Source organism: Emydura macquarii, unplaced genomic scaffold (assembly GCF_026122565.2).
Source record: "Emydura macquarii macquarii isolate MOO-44397 ecotype Brisbane River unplaced genomic scaffold, CSIRO-AGI_Emac_v2 contig_1253, whole genome shotgun sequence".
In the NCBI taxonomy this organism is placed as follows: domain Eukaryota; kingdom Metazoa; phylum Chordata; order Testudines; family Chelidae; genus Emydura; species Emydura macquarii.
Genome location: NW_027131390.1, coordinates 15631029 through 15654194, shown reverse-complemented (window position 1 = coordinate 15654194; position 23166 = coordinate 15631029). Strand labels below are relative to the sequence as shown.

The following is a 23166-nucleotide window of genomic DNA, read 5'->3' as shown; positions in this document are numbered from 1 at the left end:
TACTACAAATCCCAGCAGCGCCCTGGGTCGCCGGGCTCACCGGCTTCTCTGATTAGCTGTCCGATCAATTTGGCTCCGCCCCCTTTCCCGAGGGGACGGGCAGGGAGCGTCTGCGAGGGGGCTGCATGGAGGGCTCCGTGTCCAACGTGGAGCTCTGTAACCTGGCCTACGCGGGGCAGCTGGAGGAGCTGCAGGGCCGGCTGAGGGCGGACCGCGGCCTGGCTACCCGCACAGACCAGGTCAGGCGGGGCAGGTGCGAGGCGTTAGGGGCTCGGGGCCTGCAGGGAGCTGGCCTGCCAGGACTCCCAGCGGGGCCAGATCGCTCGAGGGGGGGCTGGGAGCAGGGCTGGGGTGGGGGTAGCTGGGCCACCTACTGGGGCCGGATCGCTGTAGGGGGGCAGGGCTGGGCTGGGCTGGGCTGGGCTGGGGGTGTGTGGAGCGGGGCTCCCAGCGGGACTGGAGCTGGGGCGTTGGAGAAGCCGGGCTCCAGGCAGCAGGGAGAACGGGGCTGTTTGGGGCATCCGGCGGCATCCCTGTGGGCTCCTGTCCGTCTGCCTGAGCTGGAGACCCGAGGCCCTGCCCTCCCCCGCGTATGTTCCCCATTGCCTGCCCAGCCATCCCCTTCCCCCCCCTCCCCTCTCCGGGCCCTGTGCTAGGGGCTCAGCCTTTCCGGAGCAGACCCAGGTCATGTGTGTTCCTGTGTGCAGGATCACAGGACAGCGCTGCACTGGGCGTGCTCAGCGGGACACACGGACATCGTGCATTTCTTGTTAGCCCTGGGCGTGCCTGTCAACGACAAGGACGATGTAAGTTCTGTGCCTCCCTAATGGCATTCGTCAGCAGCTTTCAGGGGCATGTTCTGTGCAGCTTTGGGCTCGATGGACTGAGTTGGGGGGGGGGGGGGAATTGAGAAGGAAGTGAGTAGAACTGGCCAGATTCCGAAGTTCGTGCCTGTGTTACAGCTGGTATTATATCTGTTGGGCTTGATAATCTGTGTGATCTCAGTGTTTAGTCCTGAGTTTTGCACCATTTTTAAGAGTGAGCCACATGGTGTTTTGATTGTGAAGGGTTCTCTACAAGGAGACAGTTCCACTTTGGATTCGGTAGCACAACTCATTCCCATGGAAAGTAATCATAGATGATCACAAATACTGAACGGCTGCTTATTATGTACTAAAAATCTTATTCCATTCTGTATAGGTTCTTATGCTGCCCTCATCACTGCAATGTCTGAGTGCCTTCCAATAATGCATTGTGACATGATTAACATCTGTCACGTGTGGTTTGTGTTCTCGCTCATCTTTCCAGGAAGAGACTTGTGGGTGTAGTGTAGAGTGTGCTTTTTTAATGTCTTATTAAAATGTATGTGTTGCTATGTATGTATTAGACAAGGTAGGCTGAAGAAGTATAACTTCTGCAACAGAAGGTGATGAGGTTTGTGATCGTACTAAGTTCTTGTGGGAGTTTATTTCACAGTCTCAGACCAGCCTCAAAAAGAAAGCTCTGTCTCCTGTATAGAGGAACATTACCTTTATGATAGAAAGTGCCTGAAGAGGAAAATTGTCTATGACTGTCTTTATCTTGGAGTTTTAGGGGATCTTTTAGATATACTGCGCCCAGGCCATTGAGCACCTTGAAGATAGGAACTGAGATCTTGAACTTTGACTTGATAGTCTATGGGAAGCCAGTCTATGGGATAGGCTTAATGTGCTCAGGGTAGCCCGTGTTCCTGAAGAGATGGCATTCTTCTTTACTTGGTGGACAAACTAGAGTAAAAATGTCTCTTATGAACAGTCCTGCAAGAACAAGTCTTTTTAAAGAAGGGGAAATTGTCAAGTTCTCTTCAGTGTTCTACTGTCTAGCTAAAATAACCTTGCTGAAACTTCTTGAAGGCCTTTTTGCCACTCTTACTCTGAATAGTACCTTACTCTACAAGTAGCATTTGTTGATTTTAGTGGGGCTAACTGCCCTGAAGAAGGGGACAAGAAGTGGATTTTGTCATTCTTATAACTTTTCATGAGTCAAATGTTGTTTAATGACATTTTTAATGGACATCAAAATTGACCTGATATTTTTGTTCCTTTAGCACCAATGTTATTGATTGTCACCAGAGTTCTAGGAATGGTGGTGGTACCTGTGCAAAATGTGACCTACAAATGGTGTGGGTTTTTTTCCTTGCAATTGTAGAGTTTACACTATTTTTTCCTGCCTCTGTAGGCTGGCTGGACTCCTCTACATATTGCTGCTTCAGCGGGCCGAGATGAAATTGTGAAAGCTCTGATTGAAAAAGGTGCTCAAGTGAATGTTGTTAATCAAAATGGCTGCACACCTCTGCATTATGCAGCCTCCAAAAATAGACAAGAGGTATGATTTCATATGTTATCAGGTCTTGCTCTTCCCTTTCATTTTCATTAAAATGGTCATTTAGGTGATTTTTTCCCCCCATTTCCACCCATGCTCAGATTGCAGTTATGCTGTTAGAAAACGGAGCTGATCCTGATATAACAGACCACTTTGAATCTACTCCATTACACAGAGCAGCAGCCAAAGGAAATCTAAAAATAATACAGCTCCTTCTGCGGCACAAAGCATCTGTGAATATACAGGACTCTGAGGGAAACACACCTCTGTAAGTGATGTTATATTTGTGTTCTGTTTTTCAATCTCTCACCTGAAATTTTCATTATTTTAATGCAAGTATATCCTCAAACTCTGTTCCTTCAGAAAGCTTTAGAGAAGTGTAACAAGATGTTTCACTCATTTCCAACCACCATGTTTAAAGGTGGTATTCTTTTTTTTTTTTTTTTTTTTTTTTCCCTTTTCCCCCCCTTCAAATATATAGTGGAGACTTTTCTATATTTCCAGGAGAAGTGTAAAACCCAGTTACAATTACAGAATTGCTCAGTAATTCAACTCTGCTGCCACTAGAGGGTAGACAACAACATGCCATGAGTATGAATACCAGAGGAAGCTATTCTGTTAGCTCTTCTGACAGGATTGTCTTCTCAAATGCGCCAAATAAGAAGTCTGCTGTAAGTGTAAAATTTAGGAAAGGGGGGGAGAAGGAATCTCTGAATCACATGCATAGTCTTACTCTATTTCTATAACTGTATTAAGCAAATAAGCAGAAGTTAAATGCAATTGGTCCAGTATTTGAAATGCATGTGTCTGGGGCACTATCCATATGTAAACTCTTAAGGAAAAATTCTGGCCCCATTGAAGTCAATGACAAAACTCCTGTTTGACTAAAATGGAGTGAGGATTTCACTTCTAGTGTTTAAGGAATAATTATATTCTGTTTGCTGCTGTTGTGCAATAATGTCAGATTATATTTTTAAAAATCTGTCAATTGACCAGCGGCAGATAAAAGATAAATATTCCTAAATGGTATAGTTGCTCATGTGTATTTTTTCCATTTTGGATGAGGTATTTTTTTACCAAACTCTGTCATCTCAGTGTTTACTTGCTTACTTGCATAATTGAGGTTCAGGTTTTAGAGATTTTTGGACTTCCCAAAGCTGGATGCCTCAGCAGGGCTACAGTCTAATGCTGACATTGTCTCACGTGGATGAAGACAGCAGCCTTGGGAAAGTCCAGTTGTCTAATGGCAGTGGAATGACTAGGAGCAGGCTTTGACGTCTCTGTTCAGAGTTAGAATTGTGTGTGTTCTTTCCCTATATTCCTTTACCTCTTACCTCCTACCCCTGTGAAACATCCAAGACACTTCAAATTGTGCTATATACAAACTCTTTAGTGACTGGCACTTTAAACTTGGTAGATTTTGCAGTGATAGTGGGTTTCTTGTTCTTGTTCCAGCCATTTAGCCTGTGATGAAGAGAGAGTGGAGGAGGCAAAGCTGTTGGTGTCCCATGGTGCAAGTATTTACATTGAGAATAAAGAAGAAAAAACCCCATTGAAAGTTGCAAAAAGTGGCCTGGGAGCCGTACTTAGGAGACTGGTAGAAGGCTAGCCGTGTTGTATGAATGATGACTTCAATTCCATTCCTGAGGCATACATTTAAGACTATTATTTTAATATTTTGATAGCTTAATGGTGGTGACTTATATATATATATGCACCCATTATAATAAAATTTATGTATGTATGTGGTTGTGTCGGTACACTTCAGTTGTACAGCCAAGCACGCTTCTTCTAATTGCCTGTTAATTAAACCAATCAGCACTTTTAAAAAGTATTTTTAGTATTCTGAAGTTTTTGTTCCATGTAAAATTGTTACTCTTAGCAATTGGAATTGGAAGAAACCTGTTAGATCATCCTTTCTATTTTATAGGGCCCAGTGTGGGATTGTTTCTTTATAATATGTTATATTCAGACTTGTTGCTTGAGCCATTTAAAATTAGGCTTGCTTTGGAAGCCTGCTTCACAGTCTGATAGTGGTTCTTGTTACAGCTGGCCAGAAAATGGAATTCATTCAAATTCTGTGAAAAACTTCTGTAACATGAAAGTTTTAGGTGTTCCCAAAATGAAATATGCTCCTTGGAATCCTGGCTGTCTCCCCAGATGAGTTACTGAAGAGCGAGGGATCCCAGAACATACAGGCTGCTGGCTTCTCAGCCGCCCACCTGATGGGGACCCCAACTAGCTTATTTTGGGTGTCTGGGAGAAAGCTGTTGTTCAAGGTCATCTTGTCTGGCAGGCTGCTGTGGAGTTGGGGGTTCAGAAAAAACAATCCTCCAACACCGCCCCCTCCCCCCGCCCCCCCCCCCCCCAAAATTCTTTTGAAAATTTCTAACCTGTTCTGCATCTTGTAAAATAACTGGGGTTTTTCCTCCCCCCCCCCTCCCCCCTTCTTCTTGGTATTCACATTACATATTTGTTTTTTCAGTTTAATCCAATTCTTATTTCCCTTCAGACCACTCTAAACTATTCCTCTCCCTTGTTGTTGTCTAGACTACTGTTCAACCACTTCTAGAGGTTAATTGTATAGCCACCCCTTTCACTCTTCAAACCTCCTTTTGGGATAGCTATGAATATTTAACTCTCAATATGTCCTTATTGCCTGGCCTGTCTGACCTTCTAATCTGTGGTGTCAAACACTTCCTGGTAATGAGATGCTCACACTGTACATAGTAATGTACATGCAAACTTGCCAGTGTCCCTTCAGAGACACTGTCATCTAATTACGTTGCTTTCCGTTGACCCAGTATGTCTCACTGCGGGCTCCCATCTAATTTTACTGTTTGCTATTCTCTTGTGCCTTTATTTAATATCCCAACTTTTAAGAGGGTGTTTTGCCCATTCAATATCTGTGTTCTGGATTTTTTCCTCAGATGTGCAGTCTTGAATCTCATAGAATTTTCTTCTCTTTCTAACTTCTTTAGTTCTCTCCTTTTACCTTCGTTGTTAGTGGTATGGTGCATCCCCCTGTGTGATATTACCTCTGACTTTAATGTGCTGTTCATCTTTTTCATATCAATAGTCCAGGGCATCTTTTACTTACCAGCAGCAACTTCTGCTACCTTAGCTATAGGAAGATAAAATTGTTGGTCAAACTGAAAGATGTGTGCATGGGCATGGATTTAGGTTATGACATATTTTCTCTTCCTGTCTGTTCTCCAAAGCATTCATAGAGCAGCTATGGCGGAACCTGTTTTCACTGTCTTGGTTTTTGTACCAATAGCCTCGTAGATGATAACTGTAACAAAAGTCCCATGCAGTGCCTTGAGGTTGCATTCCTGTAAGTGACAGTTATCAAACTTTACTCAGCTTTCTTTGAATTTTTCCTCCTGTGATTAAAGTGCCGTAAAGCTCCTTCCAGCAGAAGCTCCTTCTAACCCCATGAACACTTACAAAATAAAAATGGTCTTTGTGGAAACCAGTTCTTCTGGAAAGTCCTCTTCTTTCTAGGAGGACCACAGCAGTACATATTCACAAGCTGGAGCTGAACTCTTCTGGAATAGGAACACTTCTCAGAGGTCAAACTGTCACCATTCCACTCATTGCTTGTCTTTTTTGTGGGGGACAGAGGGGCCTCAGAGTTAGCTGTGAGCTAGCTTCGACTCACATGAAAAGAAGCTTTCATAGTAAGATAACTTCCAGTAAAATCATATTCCTAAATGTGAACTCTCAAAGTAGTGGAAGAGTAGCGTATCCTCCTCACAGTCTCCTTTCTTGGGGAATCTGAGTTGCATAAAGTTATATTAGTAGGCTATGAATAGATAGTACCTTTTACTGTGAATGAATTCCATGCTGACCCCTGCCTGCCCTCTGCACTATCTTTGTCAGAGAGTAAACCAATGAAGCCATGCAGTCCTGTGGCTTGCCTGCTAACCAAGCATTTGATGGCTTCCTTCTTCTCTCCTTGGCACTGTCCTGTGGCAGATTCAAGCTGGGCTGTCCCATGTCTTACCTTTGTGCTGATGGACACTGAATGAGTAATAGAAAAGCTTTTTACATGACTATTACATTCAATTTGTTGCCTTTCCTGAACAGAGTTGATATTGCCCTTACTGCTTTAGGAAGCATATAATTAACATATAATTTGCTGATGGCAAAAGTTACCTCAGTGTCAGAGAAGTATAGAATCAAGAACACAGGACTTAGCAGCAAGGAAATGTTTAACAGATGACAGTGAGACTTCTTAGACCCTCCTCCTTCCCCCCAGTTTTGGGTGGGTTTTTTGTTTTTCAGCGGGGTTAGATTGCTTATTTAACAAAATTGTATAGTGAACAATATAATAAAGTTTTATAACACCAAACTTTATTAAACTTATATGTAACAAAAGAATCTGCATCATTAGCTAAATCACTTATGCACATAAGTCACATAAAAGAGCAGATGAGTAAGCTGAAATAGTGCCAGAGCTGAGATGTGGGAGAGACTGCATGTAAATAGAATCAGTCTACCCTTCAGTTACAAGGAAAAATCACAAAACCAAATAATAAAACTCCCACAGTATGACTGCATCTGTACAAGGGACTAAAGTGATACAATTTCCTATCAACAATTATAAAGCAAACCAGAAAATTGTAACAACACTTCGTATAAAGTAATCTCAACAATAGAAAGCAAACTGCAGTTTTAAGTTTTGTCAGAGAGAGTGTGGCAGGATCCAAGCAAAACTTGCTCTTTAATAATAAGCTCTTGACATGCAAAATTGATTGAGAGCAACTTGACAAACCCAAATGTTTCTGGCTAAGATGTTGTTCAACCTGCATCTCTTAATTACTAAACTCCATTAACTTCCAGAAGTAAGACTATAACCTTGGGTTTTATGTCCTAACACCTGTGTTGTCAGAGCTGCATAATATTACTGCTAGGGTGATGATGGAGAGAAATATAGACTCAGACTAAATCAGAATAATTATGTATACTAAATTATTGCATAGGTTTTGGGGATAGAGATAAGCCTGAAGAATTGAAATGTCCAAGGTTTGAGATTTCAGATCAGTAAAGTTCCCTTCTTTGGTTTGGGGTTTATGTAAATCACTGAACCTGTTAAGCATCTATGAGTACTTTGTTGAGAGGAGTGAAATTCTACTCTAATACTCCTAAAACTGTTACAGAAAGAGGAGTGAAGCCAGTGTCATCAAAGCTCTGCGACTTTTGTGGGGAGATGGGATACAGTAGGGCAGAGATGGACAATAGCTTTAGGTTGCTTTGTCCCTGGTAATTCAGCAGGTGCTTTGTCCCTGGTATTTCCAACAGGTGCTTCATGCTGCTCATTGCAACAACTCACATTCCATGCCCTCAGAGCCCCTTGGAGAGGGGGGCGAGGGTCCAAGTAGAGAGCCAAATGTAGCATAACTTGTGCAGCAGCCATACAACGGGGGGAGAGGGAAGTATTATTGCAATCCTGTGCTGTAAGCCTTTTGAGGATGGAATTCTATATGGCTGCTTGGGATCCATGCAAGTAATAAATATTGCTACACTCCTGTCTGTCAGCCTATGAATCCTCCTTTCCCCAGGAGATAATGGCTAAGAGACATTCTGTGAATATGTATGTGTGTATATATATATATATGGAATTCAGCTTTCCTAGTGTGATGAAATGGAAATTTTCTGTAATGATTTTATGAATCCTAAGCATGCCTCAGTTTCCTTCAGTACATTGCATTGCTACCCACTAGGTGCAAAAGTGCTAACTCTGCTCCTGGAACAGCACAGGAGACAGGAGATGTAGGTGGCATCTTGCTCTCTGGGTAATGAATAGAGTTACTAAAAATAAACTGGCTTGACCTGACCCAAATCAACAGAGACTGGAAGAAGGAGGCTTTTGGAGTGATTCAACCCAAGAACTGGGACCAGCGGAGACAAAAGAGGGCCAGAGATGGAGTCCTTCACAGCTCAGCTGGCTCATCAGGACACTGGTTTGACCAAGATGGACTATGTTGCCTCTGTGTGCTGACCTAATGACTTTCACCTTCTGTGTGCCAGGTGACTAATAAACTGTTACCTTGTTTGAAAAAGCAGCCTATGTTGGTTTGAGCATTGTGCCCTGAAGGGCCCAGCACAAGCCTCCCACAGGCCTCTGGCTTGACTGGATTCACTGCAGGGAACCATGGAGCAAGACAGTGAGCGTTAGTGTCCATGATCCAGTCGTGGAGGCTGTGGGCCTGTCCATATGGAACTGTGTGGGTCCCTGGGGCTTGACCCACTAAAGGGGTCACTCCCAGGAGACTGGTTATAGGGTGGGGCATAAACCAGACCCTGGGGCTCCGTGGTATCTAAAAACATTTCCCCCATCTCTCCAAAGAGGATAGTTGGGACATATAACAAAAACTGTCTGCTGCATCAGAGCTAAATTTTGAAATGTAGCTTCCCTGCTCATGCAGCTCTTCATGGGTTTCTCTGTTGTGTGAACAGGATTGATTATTTTTTATTTAATTTGCCAAGATGTTCACTGGAGAGCAAAAGCACAAAATACTCTTACATCATAATAAGCCATATGTTTTAAGCCAGATCCGTTACAATTAGATCTGGGTGCATCTCCAAGTGGTAAGAAACATATCTCCCTTAGTAAAAATACACCAAGTAAACTGTTTTTGTCTGAAAACCTCCTCCACTCCTCCCCCAAATCCAATCTAACATTCTAATGAAGTGCATTAAAAAATTAACTTTTTATATTAGCCGAGAATAGCCGTCGCACACTTTATTTGCAATTAGTTTTTCATGGACTGCACATCCCATTCATGTTCAGCAAATATATGACTAGTAGCAGTTCCATGATTTCTGCAATAATATTTGAATATTCATAGTAACCTCTTCACCTTGGTAGGCCTTGTAACTTTAATTTACTAAGCTATATTAAGGAAAAAAGCAAAGAAATCAAGGGAAGAAAACCAAGAAGGGAAGTTAAGCTATATGATTATGTAATATGCATATAAAAATGAAGACCATACTATTTTAGAGTGCTAAAGGGCAGTAGGTAGTTTTTTAAAATGTCCATATCAAACCTGAAGACTTGAGAAAAATCAATTAAAAACAAACAAAAAATATGACTACAAACAGAGTCACTGATAGAATCACTTGTATTTTGCATGATGGGAGAAGCAAAATGCTGGGTAGGATTTACCTGCTGCATTCACAATGGAAACATTTTTGCCCATAAAGTTTATACTCTTCTTAGCTAGGTAGTGGGTTCCCTCTGTCTGGTAATTCACTTGAAATATTTCATCAGCGAACGGTTTCCACCTCTGCCTCGTTACTCTTTTTTTACTATTGGGATTGTAGGTTTTGTCATGCTCACAAGGGAACTTCAATAAGATGACTGGAAATTTCAGATAACCTCAAAATGGTCATGGAATTTAAGGGCCCAAAGCTGCAGTCTTTGCTCAGACAAAATTTCCTTTAAAATCAATGGGAGTTTTGCCTGTTGAGACAGCTCAGAGTAATGACTTCAGAGTTGGCCCAGACATTTTAGATATTGGGTCAGGGGGACTCACTAAGGTGAAATCCTGGCATTTTGACTTCAGTGGAGATTTTGACATTAACTTCAGTAAGTTCAGGATTTCACCCCTATCATCTAGTCCAGTCAATTTTCAACTGAGGCAACAAAATTGAAAAAATGTGACAGAGTACATTGTACAATGTATGTGGAATGTAAGTGTCTGTATGTATAAAGAGAACTCACTACAGTACAACAAAGTGGTAGATATGGAATTTTATAAATAATTCTAGTCGGCCAAAACTGTGAACCCTCTTTTATAGAACAAATCATAATTAGCACCTCATCAAGCTGAAATTCTGAGTTCACTCAAATGTTGATACCCTCTTTTTTTAGTTAATGAGCCATTTATACAGACTCTAATCATCAGTGAGAACTGAACCCAGAAACCTCAGCAAGAATCCTAGCAAAGTACTCCTTTCAACTTCTTTAGTTAAAGGCGTAACTGCACTAGCTGTGGGTGAGAGGCAGACTGTTATCATTGCTGGGCGTGGGTACTAGAGACAGATATGAACATGCTCTAAGAGTCCGTTCCTGCACTTGTTGAAGTTGGTGGCAAAACTCCCATTGATTTCCAAGGTGCAGGTTCAGGTCCTTAGATGCTGTAATGTATTTGCTAAGACAGTTGTCCTGTGTCATTCTCTGCATATGCAACGCTTCAGATTGGCTGGCAGTGACAGACTGTTTTCTTTCAGAAAAGGAACTCTGGTGTTTACAAGCTATCACATAGCTTCACCAGCAGCCAATAAGGAAGTTCCAATTTTGTCTGTATTTCCAAACCCATTTCATAATTAATATTCTCAAATGGGTTGAATAAATATAGACATTTGCTATGCTGTCATTCATTTGGTACAGTCATAGCTAGATAGTTAATAAATGCAATAACAAATTTGAAAAATGAGGCCATGATGTGCACTTCTTGGATGGTTGAAGGCATGACATGTAAACTCTTGTGATTAATGCCACAAATGCAGGTTTATGGGTTATAACCACACTCCTGCATTAATTCAATACTAACATTTTTGATGATGGGGTCCACAGCAGATAAGGAAATTGCAATGGAATTTTTAGGCTCTTGCTTGTGTTTCCACTCCTTGCATCTCATCATTTTCAGGCATTCCAGAGGCAGCAGTTTCCTCAGCATTCGAGTATTCATTTGCTGCATTAGGTTCTCTTCCTGGTGTAGCTATGGCAGCAGACTCATTTTCTTGGGTGGGTATATTCGCATACTCATTTGCCTGTTTATGAGTTATTGGTCTGCAGGAAGACAGGGTGCAGGTTAGAGTATTTAATAACAAATTGAAACCCTGATCTAATTACTATATTGTGATTATTTATATTACACACTAGCACTTAGAGTTCCCCATTGTATAGAAAAGCATTGTGATAACATTTGCTGATGACACATTGATTGTCAGAGTAGTAAATGAGGAGGAGGAGGAGGAGAGGGCAGTCAGACAGAGGGATCTGAATTGCTTGGTTAGCTGGGCCCATTCAAACATGCATTTCAATATAGCCAAATGCAGGGTCATACGTCTAGAAAACAAGCATACAGGTCATACCTATGGAATGAGGGACCATATCCCGGAAAAATATTCTCATGGAAAAGGATTTAGGGGTTATAGTGGACAAACAACTGAACATGAGTTCCTTAGCACAATGCTGTGGCAAAATGGGCTAATGCAGTCCTTGGATGTATAAACAGAAGTATTAAGTAGAAGTAAGGGAGGTGATTTTACCTCTGTATATGGCAATGGTGAGGCCAATTCTAGAATACTGTGTCTTGTTCTGGTGTGTACATTTACAAAAGGATATTGAAAATTGGAGCAGATTCAGGAAAAAGCCACAAAAGTAATTTGAGGGCTGGAAAAATGATCAACAGTGAGAGTTTTGAGGTGCCCAATCTGTTATTTTTATCCAAAAGACGATTGTGAGGTCACTTGAGTACTCTGTATGAGTACCTTCGCAGGGAGGAAATACAGGGTACAAAAGAGCTCTTTAACCTCTCTGAGAAAAACAAGACCCAATGGCTGGAAGTTAAAGCTGCACAAAGTCAAATGAGAAACGAGGCACAGACTACCAAGAGAAATGGTGGATTTTTCATATCCTGAAGTCTTCAAATCAAATCAAATCTAGACTTGATGCTTTTCTGGAAGATGTGCTTTACACAAACATTTGGGCCCAGATCCACAAAGGTACTAAGATGCCTAACACCCAGTTTTAGACTGCACTGTGATCCACAGCACTCCTGCATGGCCGTCATCTAACCCTGTAGGCACTTAAACCTAGGGACACCTAATTTTCATGGTAAAATTTCCCTTAGGCATGTAAGTTTCTGCTTTTGGGCATGCACACAGCTGCCTCACTCTGGGACAGTGGCTCTCAACCAGGGGTACGTGTACCCCTCGGGGTACGCAGAGGTCTTGCAAGGGGGTACATCATCTCATCTAGATATATGCCTAGTATTACAACAGCCTACATAAAAAGCACTACCGAAGTCAGCACACACTAAAATTTCATCCGGGCAATGATTTGTTTATATGGCTCTATATACTATACACTGAGCTATAAGTACAGTATTGTTATTCCACCTGACTTATTTTATAATTATATAAACATGAGAAGGTAAGCAATTTTTCAGTAATAGTATGCTTGTGACACTTCTGTATTTTTATGTCTGATTTTGTAAGCAATCAGTTTTTAAGTGAGGTGAAGCATGGGGGTATGCAAGACAAATCAGATTCCTGAAAGGGATACAGTAGTCTGGAAAGGTTGAGAGCCACTGCTCTAGGAGTCCAGATGCCTGTCTCCTGCATGAGCCCCAGCCTGATCCACGAACAGGGGGAAGATATGCGGAGGAGTACCTCTCTCGCCTGTAGGGCCTGATGCAGTAGACATGCTCGGAGGCTGCCTACTGGATTGGTTCCCATTCAGAATTCACTTGGAGGAGGTGTTAGTGCCCGCCCCTTATAACTTTTAGCTAGTGTTTGAGCACTCACTTGGGATATGGGAGATCCAGGTTCAATCCCATCTCAGAGGGAAAAAGGATTTGAATAGGGTCTCCCACACCTCTCAGGAGAGTGCTTTAGCCACTGCGCTATGGGATCTTTTGATGTGGGACTCCCTCAATTTTTCCTGTTGAAACTATAAATGAGAGAGACGAGGTGGATGAGGTATTACCTGCATTATTGCCTGATTTTTAACCAAGAAGGAGAAGAAAAAGAAGAGATTAATAACTCACCTAATCGTCTCTCTCATATCCTGGGATCAACATAGCTAAACCAACACTATAGCATGTAAGAAGCTATGAATAACAGTTTCAAAGTGAGGCAAGAATAAATATTCTTACTTTTTAAATGTTATTGCACCATACTTGACTTAGTCTCCAAAAAACCTTTGCAGTAGGGAAGTTTTGCTTGGGACTATCTGTTTTAGGGGGTTGGTCAGGAAATATTTGGCTTACAATCAAGCAAATAAAAATTCTTACTGCATTTCACTATTCACGCTTTTCTCTTTCTTCTTTTTCTTCTCCCTCTTGTTTAAAAACCAGACAATAATGCAGATAACAATTGCTCCCAGAATTGCTCCAATTAATGCTCCAGCAATGAGACCACCTTCTGAATCTGAAAAAATATGAGCACAATTTTAATTTTAAAAAGCCATCAATGTAGAGAGAATCCCATGGAGGAGATACCAGACGGAAAGAAGGTATCGAGAGCTGAGAACTAAAATCCATGCTTTTAGGAGGATTCAGGCTTTCACTACGCTTTGCCTCCTAGCTTCTTGCTAAGAGTCACTACATTGCTAGCTGTTCTCTACCCAAGCAGGTAGAGAGAGAAGTGGGATGCTCAATAAACCTAATTAATCCATTCCCCACTTTTATGGCTGGCTAATGGAGACATAAAATAGTTGGTTTTTCACAATATGGAGGGCTGTTTGCTCTTCAACCCTTGCAAACAAGATTTTAATTCTGGGTGGCCTCTATCTCCCATTTTTGGTTGAGATACAAAATGCAGGTCCTGCCTATTTATAGTCCCTAAAGATCCTATGTCATTTTCAGTACAATAGGAGTGTTAGCCTTGGTGTCCTGTCCACGTTCCAATTTACATCATTACAGTCTAGCTACCAAAACCTCCCTGGTAGTTTCCTTTGAGCAAGACTTTTTTTTTTTTATTTACAGACAATTTAAGAAGAGAGCAATTATCTCAAGGACCAACCCCAAGCCCCCTGTTGCTTCCTTCTCAGAACATTTAATTCTCCTGACTACTAGGAAAGATTACACTGTTCTGATAGGCTGCAGGCTGAGAACAATTGGGATAAGGTACTCTTCTTTCTTTCCAGCCTAATGTTACACAGTTAAACAGCTGCAACACTCCACTCCATAGACTGGAGCATTTCAGGGATGTTTGTAAAGTGTTCTAGGCACCATTAGGCATGTGAGCTTGATGTCAGTAGACCTAAAGCCTGGGTCTGTTTGCTCAAAGTCACCAAGGGATGGAGAATTATGAAGTGGCGATCCATACAGAGATTTGAAAAGGGTGGATCTCCCTAGACAGGTGTATAACTGTGCATGCTTGCTCAGTGTTGCTCTCTGTCCCCCTCTACTGGCTGGGACATGTAGAGGGTTGTAAGGCTGCTACAGCCTTTCAGGTAACAGAGCTCCTTCTGTTAACTCATGCAGAGGAAGCTCATGGTTTTAGATCCAGAGGTTCTAGATTCAGTTCCTGCTGCTGACAACCTAGTCAAGGGTGTTGTGTTACATTAGCATTTGTATAATGTATTATATATTTAAAGTAGTTTAGGAACATTAACTAATTAATCCTCACTACACTCCTGTGAGATACGTTGCTAAGTATGCATTAGTATGCCCATTTTACAGGTGAAAGAGAGAGGCAGAGAGGTCAAATGACTTTCTCAAAGTCACACACCTCATTGGCCCAATTGACTTGAGAACTGAGGAGCTCCTGACCACCATCCCATTCTTATTCCAAAACAGTCTACCTTTAAAAAATGTAAAATATTTTTGTTGTTCAGATTATGCTCTATGTAAAGCATTCTTACGATAAACTCACGTGTTGAAGTCAGGTCAATTTCACAGGTGCTATTTCCAAGACTATTATTAGCTATGCACCGGTAGTATCCGTTTTCAAAGGTGGTGAGATTGCCAATAATGAGAAGCCCAGTTTTTGTATCTGTGACAAATGGAAAACACGTATATACAGGCACGTTTATTTACTATATAGGAAATTAATTGTATTTACTGAATAAGAATAATAAGAATTATTAAAAGGCAAATGACTAGACAAGCATGGGTGGTATTGTAAATTTGTTAGTTCATTTTGCAGTATTTAAATTAAGGGATTTCCTTAACCATTTCTCTTCCTTGAAAACAATTGTTACACCATTTTACAGAGAACTCTGGAGCATCATATTAAGTGCATAAGAACCAAGGCCTCTCTCCTGCAAACACAGGAGCATGTGTGTAATTTTACTCATGTAGGTAGAACCATTGAGATCTCTTGCAGATGTAAAGTTATATACATGCTTAAGTGTTTTCATGCTGGGGGGCCTTGGACAAACAAAACTACAATTTGACTTTCACTGAGTATAAGTTTAGTATAAGTTTGCATCTCACTCACTTCAAGGTGGGGTGCAGAAAACCACCCCAAAACCCCAGTAAATTAGATTGTTGCAGTTCTTTTCCTTTTAATACTCTAAGGTGTAATTAGTATCACAGGTAAGAATTTTTGTTTTACATAATTATCTTCACTGAGGCCAGCAGCATTATTTTTTCTAAAACCAATAAAACCAGGCTAATGCATTTATGTAAGGGTGGTTAGTAATTTTTGATAGGTAAAAATAAATTAAATCCACATTATTACACACAAAGGGGGGAAATTCATTCTTTTCTGTATTGACTAGAGTATTGAATGTATGGTTCAGGCCATCACACTCCAGGTCTTGCATGTTACAGACGAGTACTGAGGAAGTTACTTACTGAGTTGTTCTGTCACTGGTTTGAGGGTATCCCCTAATACTCTATACCACAGGTATGTAGGAGCAGGCATCCCTTCTTCAGAATAGCAGGAGAGAGAGATAAGGTGGCCTGTCTCAGGAATTCCCCGTAAGCTACAGTGAGGCTGCGAAGGTTTGACTGTAAAATAACAGCAGGAAAAATAGTTACACCATGGGTACAAATTCTGGGCCCAGATCTTGTTAGATCAAATTCTACTTTGTTACACTGGTATAAACCTGGAGTTAATCTATTGACTTTGGTTATGCTGGTCTAGCTTTTCACATGTATAACTGAGAACAGATCTTGGCCCACTAGTCTGACCACAGTCTCTCCCATACAGGGGAAAACTCTTATTGCCTGTTGTGTTTATGATACTAAATACTATGAAAGCTGTAAGATATTACATCCTGATGGAAAAGACTATCAGTTATTTTAGTTATATTACGACTGTCACTTTTCATCCTAGTCAAATCACTCTCTGCCTCATGGGATCATCATTTTCTGTGTCAGTGGGTCTATTCCATATGAGCCCAAAGATCTATAGCCTGATTCTTCACTGCCTTGCCCCTGTAGAGTCATTTACACCTGTGCAAAATGCTACCATTTTGTTCTGGGTCATATCCTGCTCTGATTTACACCTGTGTTGTTTTAAATTTCCTGAGTTTGCTTGGTTGTGTCACCCTGTAACAAGGCGCTGTGGCCTTCCTCGGAGCCTGGGCCCAAGAAAGGGTCACGATGCCCGGGCCGGACAGTGCCACTGGCCTACACACCCATTTAACACTATTTAAACATATTGTTGTAGGCCTCTACCATAACTTCACTGACTGCAGTGCAATTACACTCAGTGATGAATCTGGCCCAGTTTGTCTATGTAAGTAAAAGCAATGATTCTTGCTTTTCTAGTGAAAACTATAATCTCATTTTTCAAGTTTTGAGGCAAACTTACATGTGCTCTTGTTTATTATTCTGCTTCAGAGTAACTGCTGCCTGGTTATAATATCTCTGCTTTGAAATTTGTTTTTTTTCAGTGGATTTATCTCCTTTTGCCTCTAATTGTCTGCTGCATAGACAAATGATACAGCTCGAACCATTTTCATATATGCACTGATTTCTTGCTCTGACTAATCAGCTAGCCAGAGAGTATGTGGATAGTTGTTAGATGGGGTTAGTATTAACATTTATTTTGTTAGCAAGTGACATTTTTCTTGTCTCCTTGCTTTTCGTACTTGTTCCACTATCTGTTCATGGTTGAACTATTGCTTTCTTTCAGCTGATGTGTACACTGTACACAACACAGAACAGACAGCTGCATTGATTAGACTTTTTAATAGAGAGGCCGCATTTGTACTGTTTATAGAATACAGTACTGGGAGCCAGGACTTATGGCGTTTACTGCTGGCTCCCCCAGTGACTATCTGTGTGGCTTTAGGCAAGACACTATGGTCAGCATTTTCAGATGTAGTGGCCTAAAACTAAATCAACAAGTGGCCTGATTTTCACAGCTGCTTTAGGCTTCCAAATTTTAAAATTTTGGGCTTAGCCTTAAAGTCTAGGCCCAGCCACCCTAGAGGTAACGTTTTCAGGGTGTGCTTCTGGTTCCCAACTAAGTGTTTTTATTGCTGCCCAGTGAAGGTTGGTAGTAACAGCTACCAAAGGGATCTATGTTTCTCTGGCCATTATAAGAGGTGGATCTATAATGCAGCAAGTTTAAAATGGAGGATTCCCATGGTGACTCTGATTTTACTGGCCATTAGGACAGGTGAGAGCAGTTATTAGCTGAGCACAGGCTTCAGCATATACATATAGCCCAGTTCACAAGGGGTGAGCGATGTTCCATAGGCACTGTAATCAGTAGTCCTTTCCATAATTGCTTCATCCAGGCCTGGCTACATGCCACTGGGAGTGAGCCCCCTGAGAGCCTGAGGAGGCTCCAGCCTGAGCTGCAGTGTCCATACTGCTATTTTTAGGGTGCTAACTGGAGCCCCTCTGGCACGAATCTGTTGATTTGGTCTGAGGGACTCACTTGCAGCCGTAGTTAAGACATACCCAGAGACCCTGTGTGCTAACATGGGGCAGCACTGATGGTATTTGGTTTGTCTGGGAGGGAAAGAGCACTACCGGCTCTGTCTGTGTCCAGCAGTCCAGAAAAAGAATCTCCTTTCTATCCATTAAAATGAGTCCTGTTTCTTTACCATGAGGGTGACTGTATCACACAGCTCCAGGGGGCCCACTGCACTGTCTGACCCAAGGTGTCAATGTTCCCATCCACTCGCCCTTACGTTATTCTCTTGGGTACCCTGTGCTGCGTTTTTGAATCCAAGTCCAGCACCATGTGATATAAAGCAACAAGAAAACATAATGAAAAATAAATTACCCAGCACACTGACAGCCACTGATTTCTGGTTCTGTCCATTTGAATCTTGTGGGTTGAAAACTTCACAGGTATAAAACCCAGTGTCTGAGGGCTGCATGTTGGAGATGATTATTGATGCATTTCCTTGGTTTGTTGACCCGTTTATTCTGTTCTTAAACGCCCCATACTCATAAGCCTGTCCATTCTGAAAATAATAGATCTGTGACACAAAATGGATCGTTAGTTAAATAAGAAGAGAGCTAACTTGCATTTTGTTTAGTGCTGCTATGTCAAATACAAAGGAATTTCAGAAGAAGCAAAGTTCCCTAACTGTAAAAAAAGCTGTGATTAAAACCATGATGTATATTGGAATATAAGCTTCTAATCATTCCTAGATGTTAAGCTCCTTAGGGCAGGGACTGGGCCGTTCTGGGCGTGTGGATAGTGCCTAATACACCCGTGAGCACTGCAGAAATAGAGTGGCATATTGGGAAAGGCATATTTTCTTTACAAGAAACCAACTGCCAGGCAAGATCATGGAGCATTATGTTACAAACCTATGTAATAAAGCTAAGTCATGTACAATTAACAGAAGGGGTAATTAGAGGCCAAATTATTTGTGATGTAACTGATAACTAGGCCAATACAAGATTACCGTAAGAAATGGAATTGCCGTTGCAAAGAAGAATGGATATTTGCAGGGCTAGTGAAAACTGTGTTTTATAAATGAAGGTGTAAGCAAGCAGTAAAAGAAGTTAAGTGCACCTTATTAAAGATGGCTAAGACTGGCTAATGCAGAAAGTCAAAACACAAGGGTAAGCAAACCAGAGACCAGCTATGTTTGCAGTAAACATGCAGGCAATCACAATACAGTGCATAGGCACTAGCAACGGAGTGCCATACATGCAATACAAGTGTTGCCCCCCACATCAGTTCATGCAGGGGTTGAGGCCATTATCAGAGACCCTCAGTTCTTTCCTTTTCCCAATACATTCCAGGGTTGTAAGTCAGGACTAACTATTGATATCAACCCTCATGCTTCAGGGTATACACCTGGGATCGTGAAGATGTTCCCACTTCTCCATCTAATGGGAAATTATTGCTATAGTGGGCACAATGTGGGATTTGCATCTGTCTGCCAATCATCCAGCATCTTCCCTCAAATAAGAGACTTATTGTTATACCTTCGGATGAGCTCTAGTGACTTCAGTAAGATTACTCCTCATTTACAGCAATGTGAGAGCTGGATTTGGTTCCACAGACTTGTGGACCTGAACTTACTCCCACAAAAGTCTGGGCAAAACCTCCATCGATTCAAATGAGAGTAGAATTGGGCCCATTGTGTGGAGGGTTTAATCTTGAGCCTTCAGTCTATCTAGGACTAGTGATAGCTCAGGTACCATGGTGACCGGTGTGATTTTGGACTGTAAACAGTTCTGATAGACCATTCACACTCACCCTGGTTAATTCTATTATAAAACGGTGTACTAAAAAAAATCCACTTCTATGAAAAACATATGGAAACATTTTTCTCCGGAGTCTAACAAGAATACGCCCGCATAATAGCGCTACAGCTTGGAATTTGAAGTGCTCTACTCAATTCCTTCTTTGATGAATGCTGTTCTATGTCAAATTGGCACTGTGCAATTTGAGGGGCTCTTGTAAACCATGTGCTCCAAGCATAATGAGCTGAACTATTGTTTTCACTGGGTCTTCCCATGGTACCCAGCAATATTGATATGTCCAGCAGTACGTGTTTACAGGACTGGGCCCTTAATTAAAATAGCATCTTTCATATCAACTGTGTTTCAGGAACAATGAGGCAATAATATTTGTCACTGCTGGACTGACAGTTGGCTTATTACTAGAGGTGGTTGAAAAATGAGCGGGGGGAAGTTACACAGATTTTGGGCATGTTTCATTTGCTTCTGACTCATCAAAATTTCATTTTGTAAAAGATTTCCAGTCAGCTTTGGTTTGTGCTATGAATCCCCACCTCCCCAGGCAATAAACACAATTCCATTTACCTTGCAGATCCACAGATTGTATTTTGATTAAAAAATAAACACTTGTGCACCCTGACGCAGTGTTTACCAAAGTCTTTAATCAATGTTATCTAGACGTCTTTGTTAACTTAAGGCAAGCTACACCCCAAAACTGCCAAAGTACAGTTGGTTCATACAATGATAAGATTTTAAACGAAGGTCAAAGCCTAAGTTGCGATTATCTTCTGAGCAAAAGCAGTTACTGTATTCCCATAGCATGGTACCACCACAAATGCAAAAACATCTCCATTCCAGCTATGAAGAGGGACAAAAATATATTAAGGGTGAAATCCTGGCCCCATTGAAGTCGATAGCAGGTAAGCACAAATGGGAGTATAGTGGAGGGGCAGGAGGGAGAGACAAGAGAAAAGTGAGTGCTGAGCTCTGCATGCTATAATAAAGACAAGCTGATCTTTGCTGAACTGCTCCTCAATCTTTATTACGCACATAGGCCCAGATGCTCAGAAGTATTTAGGTGACTAAACACTTATGAAGATCTGGGCCATTGTCAATTCAAATAATATTTTTCTTTATTTCATTGGTTAACTGATCAGGTGAGTCCCAGTCACCAAGATTAATGTAGGAATTGTTTTATTGCAACAAACTAATGAGGCCTCTAGTCTGACACTGAATGGTGATTGTTTCAGAAGTAGATTTTAAATGCCCATTATACACCTCAGTTTGCAGTACTGTGCCATGGGAGAGGAAGTTCTTCCTGACTGCAGGTGTGTTCCCTGAAGCATGAGAATTGACTGCTGCTCTTTCCTCTTACCTAATATACCTGCAGATGCTCTTATTCAGCTATATGAGCTAAGAACTGAAAACGTTTCACAGTCTGATACATCTAGCTCTCCACAAACCATTGGTGCATATATTGTATAAATTATTCTGGCCTCTATTTTTGCTGTTCATTTAATGACTGTACTTTAATGACCTACTATAGCTCCTCAATATATATTTATAGGTCAAAGTTACAACAGAACACAGATTCTTTTGACACATCAGCCTTGGAGTGTCACTGAATATCCTCAGAAGAAAGGTGGTGCGTGCATAAGCTTGATTCTACTCTCATTCACACCTGTCTTATGCCAGTGTCACACCACTGAATGCAGAGCCTCTCCCAATTTACACCAGTGTAACTGAGAGTAGGGTGCATATGTGGGGAGCTCAAAAGGTAGCACGTCTGAATAGTAGACAATTGCACTTGCAAGGGGTAGTTTGCTTGTAGTTGGTCCTGGTGACTCACTCATTCTCACTACTGGCTCCAAGTAGTTGTGTGTGCACTGCAGTGCCACACCCTGGAATCTTGCCTCGGCTGGCATGCAAAACCTATTGGGTAGCTAGCAACAACAACTACTAGTGAAAGGGCTCACCTGGCACTCAAGTGTAAGCAGTGTCTACAGCGAAGCCAGCAAATCAACTCCTGAAGGATAATGACAGAAGCAGTAGTGGAGGAAGCTATTGGATAGCTCAGAGCAGTGTTACAGACCGATTATGATACACTGGTCAACCACAAAGTCGTGGTTGAACACTTGGTGAATATTAGACCACAGAAATCAAATGGAAAGAGAAACAAAAGTATGGCCAGCTTGGTTGTCACCCAGACAAACAAGGGCTGCGTTCACCACTCAGAAACCAAGTCGGGGGTGAAAAGTATGTGATTAGAACAAACACAGCAACACACAGAACAGGGAATTATGTAATGGACTCAAAGGAGAAGACATTTATTGGAACACAGAATGTAAGAACATTAAACCAGGCTGGAACACCGGTGGCAATGATGCATGAGTTGAAAAGATATGAGTCGAAGATTATCAGTCTATGCAAAGTGAGATGGAAAGGCAAAGGAGAATTCTGTAGCATGAACACAGGCTATTGACATTGAGAAGTAAAGATGGTGGACTCTGGGATGATGCAAACCAAGTGGTTATAGCATATAAACGGATACCTCTTTGTATGTTGAAGGCAAGATTCAGAATAAATCCTGTGCAGTCACAATAGTACAAGTATATTCACTGACCACAGCAGCACACAGGAAGAAATTGACAAATTTTATAACAATCTACAGAAAGCAATACAAGACATTGTTAATATTTTGGGATTTTAATCCAAAAGCAGTTTTGGCCGTGCGGGTGAAGATTTGGACTGGGCAAAGAAAATGAAAGAGAAGAGCTACTAAATTTCTGCTTAAGAAACAACCTGGTGATAAACAAAATGCTATTTCAACAAATAAAGATTCAGAAGAAGTGGTGTGTGGGCTCTGAAGCCTAGGTAGTCAGGTGGGTTTGAAAGCCCAACCTGTTGCCAGAGCGGGAACATCCACGCTGCTATTTTTAGTGCACTAGCTCGAGCCCTTGCTAGTGCGTGTCTGTCTATCCAGGTTGGGAGACATGCAGTGTAGACATACTTTAAGGGTCCTGCTTTCCTCTAAGAACCTGTGTTTTCCTACTTCTGCTAAGGGGATTCACACTGTACCACAATTAAGAGTATTTTACTAATGTCTAGAGATGAACCTACCTTGTAGAGTTAGTATCTGAATCCAGATCCTAATGCTCCCAAAGTTCAGGTGTTTGGATCAAATGATTTGGTGCAGGCCTGTCTCTAGTATCAATGGGCCACATTTTATTCTCATTTAAACTGGTGTACATTAGTAACAGCAGATGTGTCACTCTAGACTTACACCAGTGTAACTGAGAATAGAATTTTGTCCAGTATTGTCTACTTTGAGACGCTGTAGTTACAAAAATAATAGCATGAGATCTCATTCTCCTCTCACACTAGTGTTACACTATTGATTTTAATGGAGTTACTAGGATTTACAGCTCCACTGAGTAAAGAGTGTAGC

At 41.5% G+C, this 23166-nt stretch overlaps 2 protein-coding genes across 2 annotated transcripts in view; one reads left to right on the top strand and one right to left on the bottom strand.

Annotated features, from left to right (window-relative positions):
* Positions 1-94: 94 nt before the first annotated feature.
* Positions 95-4195, top strand: PSMD10 (proteasome 26S subunit, non-ATPase 10). The gene is made up of 5 exons (XM_067548209.1): positions 95-239; positions 708-806; positions 2218-2364; positions 2463-2629; positions 3817-4195. Exons 1-5 carry the CDS (start codon positions 126-128, stop codon positions 3968-3970), a joined length of 681 nt encoding a protein of 226 aa, XP_067404310.1. The 5' UTR covers positions 95-125; the 3' UTR covers positions 3971-4195.
* Positions 4196-10974: 6779 nt separating this feature from the next.
* VSIG1 (V-set and immunoglobulin domain containing 1) overlaps positions 10975-23166 on the bottom strand; it is a 29800-nt gene continuing 17608 nt past the window's right edge. The window contains exons 4-8 of the mRNA XM_067549712.1: positions 18298-18496; positions 15906-16061; positions 14980-15099; positions 13395-13530; positions 10975-11164 (exon numbers count right to left, since the gene is read on the bottom strand). Coding sequence (XP_067405813.1) covers positions 10975-11164; positions 13395-13530; positions 14980-15099; positions 15906-16061; positions 18298-18496 — 801 coding nt within the window. The remainder of the gene's footprint in view (positions 11165-13394; positions 13531-14979; positions 15100-15905; positions 16062-18297; positions 18497-23166) is intronic.

Excerpts from the sequence above, each read along its gene's own strand:
- PSMD10 (XM_067548209.1), top strand. The coding sequence starts at position 126 with ATGGAGGGCTCCGTGTCCAACGTGGAGCTCTGTAACCTGGCCTACGCG. Across the intron at positions 807-2,217 it reads CTGTCAACGACAAGGACGAT|GCTGGCTGGACTCCTCTACA; the intron begins GTAAGTTCTGTG and ends CTGCCTCTGTAG. Across the intron at positions 2,365-2,462 it reads CCTCCAAAAATAGACAAGAG|ATTGCAGTTATGCTGTTAGA; the intron begins GTATGATTTCAT and ends ACCCATGCTCAG.